The sequence below is a fragment of the Elephantulus edwardii genome, unplaced genomic scaffold (genome assembly GCF_000299155.1).
Source record: "Elephantulus edwardii isolate Elephantulus edwardi_28Jun2011 unplaced genomic scaffold, EleEdw1.0 scaffold00192, whole genome shotgun sequence".
Classification (NCBI taxonomy): domain Eukaryota; kingdom Metazoa; phylum Chordata; class Mammalia; order Macroscelidea; family Macroscelididae; genus Elephantulus; species Elephantulus edwardii.
The window spans coordinates 1,975,209-1,989,159 of NW_006399942.1; the positions used below are offsets into that span (position 1 = coordinate 1,975,209).

A 13,951-nucleotide genomic window follows, 5' to 3' on the forward strand; every position below is an offset into this window, starting at 1 on the left:
TATGAGTCGCAGGCTACTCGACGGCACATAACAACAACAACAACAGTATAACATTTTATGATACTTTTCTTGGCAGGTTATGCCTTATATATTCTCTTTCAAAATTCCCCAAGACCAAGCACAGATAAATACCACAGAAAAGTTGGTTACATACTATCTCTAGTGAAATACTACATTTCTAGTTCTGATTCCCATTACAAGATTCTCTCTCTCTCTCTCTCTCTCTCTGTGTGTGTGTGTGTGTGTGTGTGTGTGTGTGTGTGTGTGTGTGTGTTTGTTAAGAGGCAATAAATCACATGGGAAGAGATTGCTCTTCCTTTTTACACAGAACAGCTGGTGGATTCAAACCACACGCCTTCAAGATTGTAAGCACAGATTCATACCACTAGGCCACCAGAGAAAACCATACAATGACTTCACTGCCTGGGACACATCATTGCTGTTATAGTTTCCATTGCTTGACATTATGCCTAGTTAACAGTTCCTGAACTGTGGCAGGTAAGGAGTCCCCAGAACTCTTGGAGTTCCAGGCCATAAGTAGGTTGAAAATAGAAGCATTTACTGAACCACTGTCATACTCTCTCTGTATCTAAAGTTCTGGTGCTTGGAAACCAATAAGAAGTTTAGTCTAGAGGTTAAATTAACTACCTCTGAACTGATATTGTATGATATTTAGTCATGAAAGTACTTATCTATGTTTTTTGGTCATTATGAAATTCAGGCCAAAATCATTCCAAGCTCTTGTACATTTTCAATTTAATGATGTGTTTTACAATCAAATAGCAGTTACTTATGAAAAAAAGATGATCTAAGAAAAGCTTTATATATATATATTCAACTAAGCTCTGGTGTCTTGGTAGTAACAAGTTGTGCTGCAAATCTGAAGGCAAGCAAATCAAATCCACTATGTAACTCCACTGAAGAAGGATGGACAATCTCCTCTCAGGTGATTTACTGCCTCTGAAAACCTGTTGGAGGGTCAGCTCTGAGTCAGTACTGACTCAAAAGTACATCAGTACATCAGTTATATTATTATTGCTGTTGTTATGAAGCACTTGTTTCAGAAGGTCAAGGACTGCAGCCTTAAATATGGATTAAAGCTCAACATCAAGAAAACAAAGATTCTCACCACTGAGCCTATTGGCAGCATCATGATATATGATGAAGAGATTAAGGTTATTAACAGCTTCCATTTACTAGGCTCCACAATTAACACTCTTGGTACCAGCAGTCAGGAAATTAAAAGATTAATTTCACCAGGAAAGTCTGCTGTCAGAGGCCTCTCCAAAGTACTGAAGAGCAACAATGTCAATCTGCAGACTAAAGTGTGCCTGATTCAGGCCATGATTTTTGCAATTACTTGCTATGCATCAGAAAACTGGACAATGACTGGAGATGATAAAAGGATAGTTGATGCCTTTGAGCTTTGGTGCTGGGGAAGAGTACTGAATATACCATAGACTGAAAGGAGAAAAGGTTTGTCCTAAAGAGAGTCAAACCAGGTTTCTCTTTGTAGGGAAGGATTATGAAGCTTCATCTGACATATTTGGACATGTTGCAAAGAAGGACCAGTCCTTAGAAAAGGATGTTATTCTTGGGAGGGTAGAGGGACAGCACAAAAGAAGAAGATCCTTGATGAGATGGATTGATTGAGTGATTGTGGTGATGTGGGTAGATGTGTGAGAGACAAGATTGACACAGGATAGAGTAGGGGATAGGGCTGTTGCACACAGGGTCACTATGAGTGGCAAGTGACTTAACAGCACATAACAACAACAATGTGCCACCAAGTCACCTGCCACTCATAGTGACCCTGTTTTCCATAGCTGTGAACCCTGTCCTAACCTGAGCCTGTATCACTGTCTCCAATATAACTACGCCTATTATCCCAGTTACCGGATCAATCTGTCTCATCCCGGATCTGCCTTCCCTGTTCTGTCCATCAGCCCTTTCAAGTATGATGTCCTTCTTAAAGGACTGAGCCCAAAATATATGAGATGGTGTTCAAAATCCTTGCCTCCAAGCAGAAACTTGGTTTCGCCCTCTCCAATACAAACCTGTTTGTTCTCTTGGAAGTCTATGGTATATTCAATATTCTTTTCTAGCACTACAACTCAAAGGCATCAATTTTTCTTCTGTCATCTTTATTCATTGTCCAGCTCTCTGATGCATAGCAAATAAGTGCGAAGACCATCACCTTAATCAGGCACACTTTAGGTTCTAGACTGACATTGATGTTCTTTAGTACTCTGGAGTTATCCCTGATGGAAGATATCCCTAATATGATTAATCTTTTGGTTTCCTGACTGCTATAGCCATGAGTACTGATTTTGAAGCTGAGCAAGCTGAAATTGTTAACTTCATTCTCTTCTTAGACTGAAGGAATTGAAAAACAAATTCAAAGCCTAGAATTAGAATATTTAGGCAGGCCATGGGCAGAACGTTAGATAATCCAGGAAGCAATAAAAAATATGGAGAGTGAACACAAAGTCATTGTACTAAAGAAAAAAAAATTGGTTGACCAGAAGAATTTCATGAAACAACATATGATCGAGTCATGGTGATGAACAAGGAAGTTCAAGCTGCTCTGGAGGAATTGGCAAAAAACAAGGCCCAAGGAATTGATTGACTATCAATTGATATATTTCCACAAAACGATACTGTTCTGGACATGCCAACCACGTTGTGCCAAGAAATCTGGAGGACAAGAAATCTGGATGATCACCTGGCCAACTGACTGAGAGAGATCCATATTTATTCCCATTCCAAAAAAAGGTGACAAGACATACTGTGAAAATTATTGAAGAATACCACACCCAAGCAAAATCCTGCTGACGATTATCCAAAAATGACTGGAACAGTCCATTGACAGAAGCACCAGAAATTCAAGCTGGGTTTAGAAAAGGTTGTGGCACTAGATGCATCATCATCAATGGCAGATAGATTTTGGCTGAAAGCAAAAAGTATCAGAGCAATGTCTATCTGTGTTTACTTAGCTATGCAAAGTCATTTGACTGTGTATATCACAACAAATTGTGGCTACCCTTGAGGAGAACTGGAATCCCAGAGTACTGGACTGTGCTCATGTAAAATCTTTACTTAGACCAGGAAGCAGTCCTCAGAATTGTTGTTGTTATGTGCCATCAAGTCGTTTCCGACTCATAGCGACCCTATGCAAAACAGCTCTAAACCCTGCTCTATCCTGCGCCAACCGCACCGCCTCTGACACACCCATCCCGATTACCCCAGTCACCAAATCAATCCATCTCATAGAGGGTCTTCCCCTCCTGCGCTGTCCCTCCACCCTCCCAAGCATGATTTCCCTCTCCAAGGACCCGTCCCTCCTGGCAACATGTCCAAAGTATGTCACACCAAGCCCCAGAATCTTTGCCTCCAAGGAGTAGCTTGGTTTAATCCTCTCCAAGATGAATCTGTTTGTTTTCCTGGCAGTCCATGGTACATTCAGTACCCTTCTCCAGCACCACAGCTCAAAAGCATCCACTCTCCTTCTGTCCTCCCTAGTCAAGGAAACTCTGCATGGTTCAAAATCTGGATAGCTGTATGTCAGGGATCCATTTTATCTCCGTATCCTTTCAAACTATATGTGGAACTGATCATTCAGGTGGCTGGATTTTGTGAGGAAGAATGTGGTGTCAGGAAGACATGGAGGAAGGCTTATCAACAGCCTGCTTTATGCTGAAGACACAACCTTGCTTGCCCAAATTGAAGAGGGCTTAAAGCATTTGCTGCAGAAGGCGAACTGTCATCTTAGGTGCACATCGAAGCTCAGCATAAAGAGGATAAAAATCCTCTCCTTTTGGTCAATTGACATCATTATATTACTATGAAAAATATCTTTCAATATTAGGCTTTTGTTCTTATGTGCCAAAGAGTTGTACCTGACCAATAGCTGACCCTTCAGTTGATTTTCGGAGGCAGTAAATAGCATTGAAGGAGATTGTCCATCTTCTGTAGAGCTGTTGGTGCATTTGAACTGCATGCCTTTGAGACTGCAGTGCAGCTTTTTACTACTAGGCTACCAGAATATTAGGCTGAGTTTTATAGTATATCTTTGGTAGCTGTCATCAAGTTGATTGTGACTCATAGATAACCTATGAACCAAGGTATGAACTCTGCCCTATCCTGTACCATCCTCACAATCTCTGATATACTAAAGTCCGCTGTTACAGTCACTGTGTCAATCCATGTGATCGGGGGTGGGAGGGAGTCTGCCTTTCTTTCTCTGATCTTCCACCTTTCCCAGCATGCTGTCCTTTTCCTAGGACTTCTCCTCTTGACAGCATGTTCAAAGCATATAAGATAAAGTTTCATTTCCTTACTGTAAGAGGAACCATAGTTGCACTTACTCTAAGACAGATTTGTTTGCCCATGGGATATTCAGTATTCTTCTCCAACAATACAATGCAAAGGCATAAATTCTTTTTTTTACTTCTTTATTTATTGCCAAACTTGCATGGATCATAACAAGTTATGGCTCATATTGAGGAGAACTGGAATCCCAGAGCATTTAATTGTACTTATGCTAAACTTATATCTAGACCAAGATGCTGTTGTGCCAGGACTGCATTGTCTTTCTATATCTATTCAATCTGTATGCTGAGCAAATTATTAGAGAAGATGGACTCTATGAAGAAGAATGTAGCATCAAGTTTGGAAGAAGATTCATCAATAACCTGCATTATGCAAATAACACAACCTTGCTTGCTGAAAGTTAGAAGGACTTAAAGAACTTATTGGAGAAGAACAAAGAATGCTGTTGTTGTTGTTAAGTGTCATTGAGTCAAGCACAACTCATAACTAGCCTATGAACAAAAGACCTGAACCTTGTTCTATAACTATTGTCATTTTTCTATGTGCATAGAGTTTTCAGAGGCATGCGGTTTAGGAAGTGGATAGACTGCATCTCATCATCTAGAAAACAAAAATTCTTATCACTACACCTATAGGCAACATTGTGATAGATGGAGAAAAGATTGGAACTGTCAATAACTTCATTTTACTTGGATCCACAATCAGAATCCTTGGTATTGGCAGTCAGGAAATCAGGAGAAGTATTGCTCTTGGTAAGTCTGCAGTTAGGGACCTCTCTGAATTATTGAGGACTAATGATGTGAGTTTGAGACCTAAGGTGTGTCTAAATCAGGCCACGGTCTTTCTGATCACTTGCTGTGAATCTGAGAGCTGGACAATAAATAAGAATGGTAGAAGAATTGATGCCTTTGATCTGTGGTGTTGTAAAAAGACTACTGAACATCCCATGGACTACTAAAAAACAAATGTCTTGAAGTAAGTGCAGCCAGAGTGCTTTTTGGAGGAAAAGATAATAATGCTTCACCTCACATACTTTGGGCATGTTGCTAGTAGAGGTACATGATGCTCAGAAATATAGAGAGATGGCAAAGGAGAGGAAGACATAATGATACAGTGATTAATCAGATAGATTGATACAGTGATTGCCACTATGGTTCTCTAGTGTGTCAGGAAGTGTGAGGATGGCACAGGTAGGACAGGGTTCAGATCTCTTGTTCAGAAGATCACTATGAGTTGTACTTGACTCACTGACACCCAGCAACAACCACATTTATTGTCAAACTTACAGTAGCATGGGAAGAGTTTGAAAAGATCAGGTACACCTTAGACTTTAAATGAATATCATATACTGGGTTTAAAAAATTAGATATATATTTTATATTAATGATACTATTCACCAAAAATCATTACTTTTCTGATCCAACCATTGTGGCTCTCAAATCAACTATAATCTCCATTAATATCATCTTGGTCAGGTTAATAACCAATTTTCAAAATCTAGTATTTCTTGAGCTGCCAGAAATGCAAGTTGGGTTGAAATTTGGCATTAGGGATATCATTGCTGATGCCAGGTAAATCTCAGCTGAAAGCAGAGATTGCCAGAAAGATGTCTGTTTGTGTTTTATTGATTTTCCAAAGGCATTTGACTATGTGAATCACAATAAATTGTGCCTAACATTGAGAAGAATGGGAATTCCAGAACACTTGATTGTGTTCATGCAAAACCTATACCTAGACCAGGAAGCTTCTGTCTGAACAGAACAAGAGAATATTGCAAGGTTCAAAATAAAAAAAAGAAGCATAGCATACAATCCATATACCATTGAAAGAATTTTTCTTTTCCTTTTCAAGAGAAGAGTGAACTGGGTGGAGGGGTGGGCAGGGAGAAAAATGCAACAATGAATGAATGAATGGAAATTCAAAATCTATGTAAACGTTCATTAAAATAAAAAAAAAATAATGCAAACTCCTGAGCTGAAAGAAAGAAAGAAAGAAAGAAAGAAAGAAAGAAAGAAAGAAAGAAAGAAAGAAAGAAAGATGTATGGCAACGATATTTGCTATCTCCATAAATTTTCAATCTATATGCTGAACAGATTGTTCAGGAGGCTGCACCTTATGAAAATGAATGAGGCATCAGGATTGGGAGAAGATTCATCAGCAATCTGTGTTATGCTGATCGTATAACCTAGCTTTCCAAGACTGATGAGGGCTCAAAGTGTTTGTTGCAGGAGGTAGAGGACTCAATATGGATTGAATTTCAACATGAAGAAAACAAAATCCTCACTGCCATGCCAATATGCATCATCATGATAGATGGAGATAAAATTGAGGTTGTTAATTATTTCATCTTGCTCAGATCCACAATCAACACGCTTGGCACCAGCAGCCAGGAAATCAAAAGATAAGTCGCATTGGGAAAATATGCTGTCAAGGATGTCTTTAAAGTGCTAATGTTGATGTCACTCTAAAAACTCAGATGTGCCTGCCTGATTCAGGCCATGGTCTCCTCAATTACTTGCTGTGATTTTAGAGCTAGAAAATGAATAATGTTGACAAAGAAGAATTGATGCATTTGACCTGTGGTGCTAGAGAAGAGTACTGAATATACCATGGGCTGCCAAGACAATAAACAGATCTGCTCCGGAAGCATTAAACCAGGTTGCTTCGTGGAGGCAAACATTTCGGAGCTCCATCTCGTATTCTTTGGGCATGTTGTCAGGAGGAATTATTCCCTGGTGAAGGACATCATGCTTAATATGGTAAAGAATCAGTGCAGGAGAAGACCCTGAGTGAGACAGATGACACGTTGGTTATGGCAATGTGGTCAGATTTGTCAGGGAGAAATTGACTCAGGATAAGGCAAAGTTCAGAGTTATTGTTCTTAATGTTTTGTGAATCCAGTTGTAGTTCCCTGGAACGGATATGACAATAACCACCAACTGTTCATATGGTTTGTTAATGTTAGATGCCCTCAAGTCAGAACTGGCTCATAGCTGAACATAGCTTATCAAAGGCTGGCTATAGATCAAAAAGGAAAGGTTGTCAACCTTTTTTTCTGTGGAGTAGGTGGTACATTTGAACTGCCTGCTTTTGGCAGTTCCTTACTCACTGGGCCACCAAATATCCCTAAACTGCATATAGCCTATTTAAGTTAAATGTTAATAATTTTAAAATAATGCATTCTTAACATTCCATTCATTGTGATAGACTTTATTAGAAAAATGCCCTACAGATGATAATTCTAAAAAAAAAAAAGCAGAGGGTAGAGAGAGGGAAAAATGCTAAATAGTCTCCTCTTAGATCATTGCAAATAATTTGTATATAATGTTGTTGTTGTTGTTATTAAATGACAAAAGTAATTTACAAAGTAATTTTTATGTAGTATCTCTGAGATGTCGTTTTTCACAAAAGCCACACTGATTCCACTACTACTAATTGTATTTGGCAGAGTAACCTTAAAAACCACCAAGTTCAATATTATGTGGGATGCAAACATTTCCCACAGTTTAGAATGATGCTCTGAATGTTCCTTTGCTCACATTTGATAATAAAAATGATTTTAAAATAAAATTGATGGAATATTTAAAAAAATAGCTTAGGTTAAAAGAATCTCTGTACAAATCTCATACATATTTCCTTTGTTATGAACAGATGCTTCAATACTATCCAGTATACATGTATCTACCCTGGGAACAGCTTGTACAAACAGTTACCTCTACGCAATTACCTCAACAAACAGGGCAGCAGCAATATGAGGTTCAGGTATAGTAAAAGCTTCATTTTCTTCTCATTATCTCCACTTGAGAATAAAGAGGATAAGCTACATTTCCTGGGAATATTCAAAACTCAAACTCATTGTCTTCAAGTACATAGAAACTCATAGCTATCCTCCATTGAGTTTCTGAGGATGTAAATTTTCCTGGGACAAAATTACCCATCTTTCTTTCCAGAAACTGTTGGTCAATTTGAACCAAGAAAAGTATGTTGTTATTGTGAGCCATCGAGTTGATCCTCCAGCAGGTGTTCAGAAGCTGTAAATCACTCAGGAGGAGATTGGCCATTCTTCTTCCTTAGAGTAGGGGGTGGATTTGAACCACATTTCTTTGCGATAGCAGTACAACTTAGTGGACCACCAGAGTTCTCTAAGGGATACTTGTGACTTCCTAATTCAAATTAAGTCATGTTTAGTCAAGACAGAGAAAATCTGGACCTAAAAGGCATACACTGTTAATAAAATTCTTAGTAATTGATGATAACTCATTTTATCACCTGGATTATTTTGACTTTTGAAAATGAATTTTAATAGAATATAAAAAGATACATAGTTATATAATCATTTATTTAAAAAGTTATGATACAATTCATTTATTTAGTTTGCCAAAATTCTAACAGGTACCAGTTTATCCTCAATATGAGTACATTCTACAACAAGCAGAACCGGTAAGTAGACACATACTTAACACTTTTATTAAAAACATAATATTAAAATTACTTATATTCTAATCTTTTTAATCTGCCAGTGACATTACAAAAAGCCATAAGGAATACAACTTTAGTTGAATGAACATGGACTTATTCATTCAATGTAATGAGGAAGAATCCATATGACAAATTAAAGAAATGACTGTTGGTCTTGCCCCTCTTGTTGTTGCATGCTGTGGAGTTAGAACTCACTCGTAGTTGACTCTCCAGTGGCTTTTCAGAGGCAGTAGATCACATTGAAGGAGATTGCCCACCCTTCTCCCACGGAGCACTGGGTGAATTAGAACTGCATGCCTTTGATATGACTTTTCACAGGACTTGGGTTCATATTGGTTGACTTTTGGGGAGGTTTTGAGAAAGCATTGGTTTATTATTTTTTAGGTGTTCTCAAAACGCATGAGGACGCTTAGAGTTAGGTTTTCTCTTTATGACTGTGGTCACAATTGTTACTTAGAAAGTACGAAAAATGATGTGTGACAAAAGCAACAAAATACACTGATTTGGAAAGAAGTGAGAGCCATATATATTAGCTCAATTATAAAGGGGTTTGATTTTCTTTTCTTTCTTTTTTTTTTCAAGGCAAAAGAACTTTATTTCCAGACAAAATCAGATCCAAAGGGGCAAGGACTACGAATTCAACATGTTCTCTTCTTTTAGGAGGACACAATTCAGTATACTAGAAGCTACAACTTATGTCCTTTTTATAGTTTTATTATGCATCTACAGAACAGAAACTTCCAACAAAAATTGGAAAAGAATAGGGCTATATTTTAACTTGTGAAATTATAGTGGCTGATGCTTTTAGCTCGACTTTAAATAGATTATCTTTAGTGCAAAACAAAAAAAAAGTCAATAAAAGGGTTAATAAACTCTTGGCCAAAATATATTCTTTCCCCCCCCCCGCCCCGCCCAAGCATTAGTGTAACATCATGCATACAAACCTAAGATTAAATATGGGAGGTTTTTTGGATTTTTTTTTTGCGTTTGTGCCTCGGTTCTTATTTTATTGGGGTATATTCCAAGCAGTGGAATAGCTATGTCTATGTTCAGCTTTTTGAGGAAACACTAAATTGCCTTCTAGATTGGTTGTACCATTTTATAGTCCCACAAACAGTGTAAGAGTTACTATTTCATCATATCCTCTCAAACATTTATCACTTGCTGTCCTAATACACTATGCCACTGCTACTGGAATTAGATGGTATCTCATTGTGGTTTTGCTTTGTATCTATCTTATTGCCACTGATTTTGAGCATTTTTTTAATGTGTCTGTTGATCATTTGAATATCTTCCTCTGTGAAAAGTCCAAGGCTTTTGCCCATTTTGTAATTGTGTTCTCAGTTTGTTGTCGTCGTGATTTTCTTTTTTAAAAAAATAAATGGAGGGGGTTTTTAATTGGTTTGCTTACAAAGTTCATATACATTGTGTTTCACACTATCCTTCATTCACATTGTGTTTCATGTAATCATTCCCATCCATTATACTTTATAAAATTAATCAACACTGAGCTATTTTTCAACTTTTACAGTAGCTTTGCTTTAGGAATGATCATGAAGAGGCCTTATTTTTGTTTTAATTCTTCATGTTCAGAAACAACCTTGTCTGATATTGGAGCTCTGTAGGATTGTTTACATTCATCAAGGAAAACATAGCTAAGCAGTGAATACTAAACAAGATGCTAAGAAGGTTGATAGAAGCAAAACTGTTGAATCAGGGTGGTTCCCTGATGGCAAAAACTGTGGAGGGTTTTCTTAAGGTTTGTTTTTGGTTTCTTGGGTTTTTTTTTTCATTAAGATACTAGTTCACAATAGCAAAGGGATGGAAACAACCCAACTGCCTATCAACAAATGAATAGACAGAGAAGCTGTGGTATATTCACACAAAGGAATACTATGCAGCACTGAAAAATAAGGAAGTCAAGAAATATTATACAAAATGGGTGACCCTGAATAACATTTTGCTGATTGAAATATCTCAGTTACAAAAGGACAAATACTGAATAATGCCATTGTTATAAAACAGGACTGACATAGAAGTTTGGGGGAAACTAAGAAAAGAGGGGATATATAATGTACACTGCATTGAAAAAGATGAAGAATAGAATTGCTTAAAAGGAATATATGATTATGTATTATTTGCATGACAACAATCCAGAATAAGAGCTGCATAGTAAAGTGGACTGGAGGGGGAGCTACGGTCCAACAATGAAAGAACGTTTTTTCTAAGAGAAAAGTGAACTGGGTATGTGGGCAGGGAGGAAAATGTGCAACAATGAATGAATGGAAATCCAAGTTCTGTATAAACTTTCATTAAAATATCAACTTAAAAAAGATACTCACTTAAGAAGTTAGGAAATTATTGTTCCTGCATGCTGTGTAGTATTCCATCGTATGAATGTACAATAATTTCTCAGACTATTCTGTTCTCGGTGATGGTGAATAATGCTGCTATGAATATTGGTGTACAAGTCTCCATTTGTTCCTCAGTTCTCATTTTCTCAGAGTATATGCCAAGCAGTGGAATAGCTGAGTCATAAGGAATTTCTATGTTCAGCTTTTTGAGGAAGCACCAACTGCCTTCCAGAACGGTTGTACCATTTTACAATCTCACCAACAATGTATAAGAGTTCCTATCTCTCCACATCCTCTCCAACATTTATTACTTCTTGTCCTGTTAAACTTTGTCACTGTTACTGGAGTGAGATGATACCTCATTGTGGTTTTCGTATGTGTCACTTTTATTGCCAGTGATTTTGAGCAATTCTTTATGTGTCTGTTGGCCATTCAAATATATTCCTCTGTGAAAAGTCTTTCCACATCTTTTGCCCATTTTATAATTGGGTTATCAGTCAGATGGATTGAGAAATTATGATACATTCAAACAAAGGAATAGTACATGGCACTCAACAACAATGATTTTGTAAATTATTACCTAATTTGGAAGGGACTGGAGAGTATTATAATAAGTGAACTGACATAGTCCCACAGGACAGATATAGAAAAAAACCATTATGAGTATGAGGATCCCAGGGAGGACAAGGGTGGAAGTGGAGGGATGAAGATGTTGTGGGGGGGTGGATTAATAATGGGGTTGTACAATTTGATGAAAGGGGAATTGAACTAGGAAAAAGTGGGGTCCGAAAAACAATGTCCTCGAATTTTGTAAAGAAACTAATATAATAATAATAATAATAATAATAATAATAATAATAATAAAACAAAAAATCTTGGAATTTCTTAACTGTCCAGGATGTTAAAATAACATATTTTTATAGAATGATAATTTAGACTATATTTTTCTAATTTTTCAGGTCATACCAGGAAGACAGCAGCAAATAGTCATTGATCCTCTTATAGGCACAGCCCCTGAAACTGTTCTTATGGTAAGGTTCCTTAAAACCCTATATATTGTTTGTTGATATATAGAATCAAGTTTGAACCCATAATTGACCCTCCTTTCTGATACATAGCAAGCAATTACAAAGATAATGGAATGAAGTATGTGTATGTTACTCTTCTGATTGACATCTGTGATCTTTAGCACTCTGGAGGGGTCCCTGAGAGCAGACTTTCCCAGTACAATTCATCTTTTGATTTCCTGACTAATGGTGCCAAAAGTGTTGATTATGTACTGGAAAAAGATGTAACTGTTAACAATCTGAATCTCCTCTCCATTGATCATGGTGCCACCACTTGGCCCAGTGGTGAGAATCTTTTTTTCTTTTTTCTGTTGTGCTTTTAGTCCATATAAATCCTTGACACCTTCTGCAGCAAAAGCTTCAGATTCTTCTATAATTTTCTTTAGCTTCAATTTTAACTTGCATATGAGTACTTGATGATCTATTCCACAATCAGCACCTGGATTCATTTACTTCTAAAATAAAATATTTACTTTCTATCACAATCCTGCTGCTTTGAATATTTTCCTATTTTTAACTAAACCTGTAGCTCCCCCTTCTCCTTCTCTATAGCCAGCAGGAGGAGTGATAGCATACTTACAGAAAGAAATGGCAGACTCTAGGCATGCTGATACAAGAATTTCCATGCCTTCAAGTTCACCAAAACCCAGAACAAGCAATATTTTCACTTCTACTGTAAACCCAACTATTGACCCGGAATTGATGGAAGAAAAGGTAAACAAAAGTTCATTTTATGTTAAAATTGTCATTGGAAGTAAAATATACCAAAAAAAAGTAAAGTATAAAGATAAGATTAATGTTCCATTTTTAAGACTTATTCAGGGAAATAATATATTGGATATATTAGTATATATTAATTTGATGTTCAGTAAGGAAGCAAACAATTATTTATTATAAATTAATAAGAACATTTTAATTATTTTATGATAAGAACTTGTAACTGTCTTTTTCTCTGCAGTCCAAGACCAATAGCTTCAGTGAACCCTAAAATGTTCTGATCACTCAGAAATTTCGGTAGGTATTTACCAAAAGATGTGCATTTTATATATATCTTAAGTTGAAAATTAGGTTGGTAAAGAGTCAGAATAATTACTGAAGTTCTTACCAAAGTGATTGTGAAAAATATGTTAGTGCCTCTGAGTCTCTATCAAAATAGTAATTATGGATTTTTATGAATTGAAAAAAAATTTTTTTAGAATTGTGTTTGCCTCACCATAAGGTTGGCAAATTTTGACAAAAAATATAATAAATATAAGAGTGAAAGAGAGAGAGAGATATTACATGACCAGTCCTTGTATAAAGACATTGTGTGCTGGGAAAGGTAGAGTGTCAGAGAAAGAAAGGAAGACCCTCAACAATGGACTCAAGCATATCAGATATGATGAGGATGGTATAGGATCAAGCAAGGTTTAGATCTGTTCATAGGGTTGCTATGGGTTGTACTCTATTTAATGGCAGCTATAACACCATGTAATGAAAAGCAAATTCAAGGTTCAAGTTGCAATATTGAGAGATGTTATGGACACAGTCTTGAATGATCCAGGAAACATCAAAAGAAGGAGAATCATTGTACTCAAAATAATTAGTTAACTCTGGTAAATTTAAGGAAGTACCAAATGAACAAGAGCCAATGGTAATGAATTATTAAGTTCAAGTTGCACTGAAAGCATTGGCAAAAAATAAAGCCCTTGGAACCAATGGAATTCCAGATGTGCTTGA

At 36.9% G+C, this 13,951-nt stretch overlaps 1 protein-coding gene across 1 annotated transcript in view; it reads left to right on the top strand.

Annotated features, from left to right (window-relative positions):
* ODAM (odontogenic, ameloblast asssociated) overlaps positions 1-13,220 on the top strand; it is a 16,832-nt gene extending 3,612 nt beyond the window's left edge. Inside the window, exons 5-9 of the mRNA XM_006896838.1 lie at positions 77-145; positions 7,984-8,094; positions 12,125-12,196; positions 12,785-12,946; positions 13,191-13,220. Coding sequence (XP_006896900.1) covers positions 77-145; positions 7,984-8,094; positions 12,125-12,196; positions 12,785-12,946; positions 13,191-13,220 — 444 coding nt within the window. The remainder of the gene's footprint in view (positions 1-76; positions 146-7,983; positions 8,095-12,124; positions 12,197-12,784; positions 12,947-13,190) is intronic.
* The last annotated feature ends 731 nt before the right edge of the window (positions 13,221-13,951 follow it).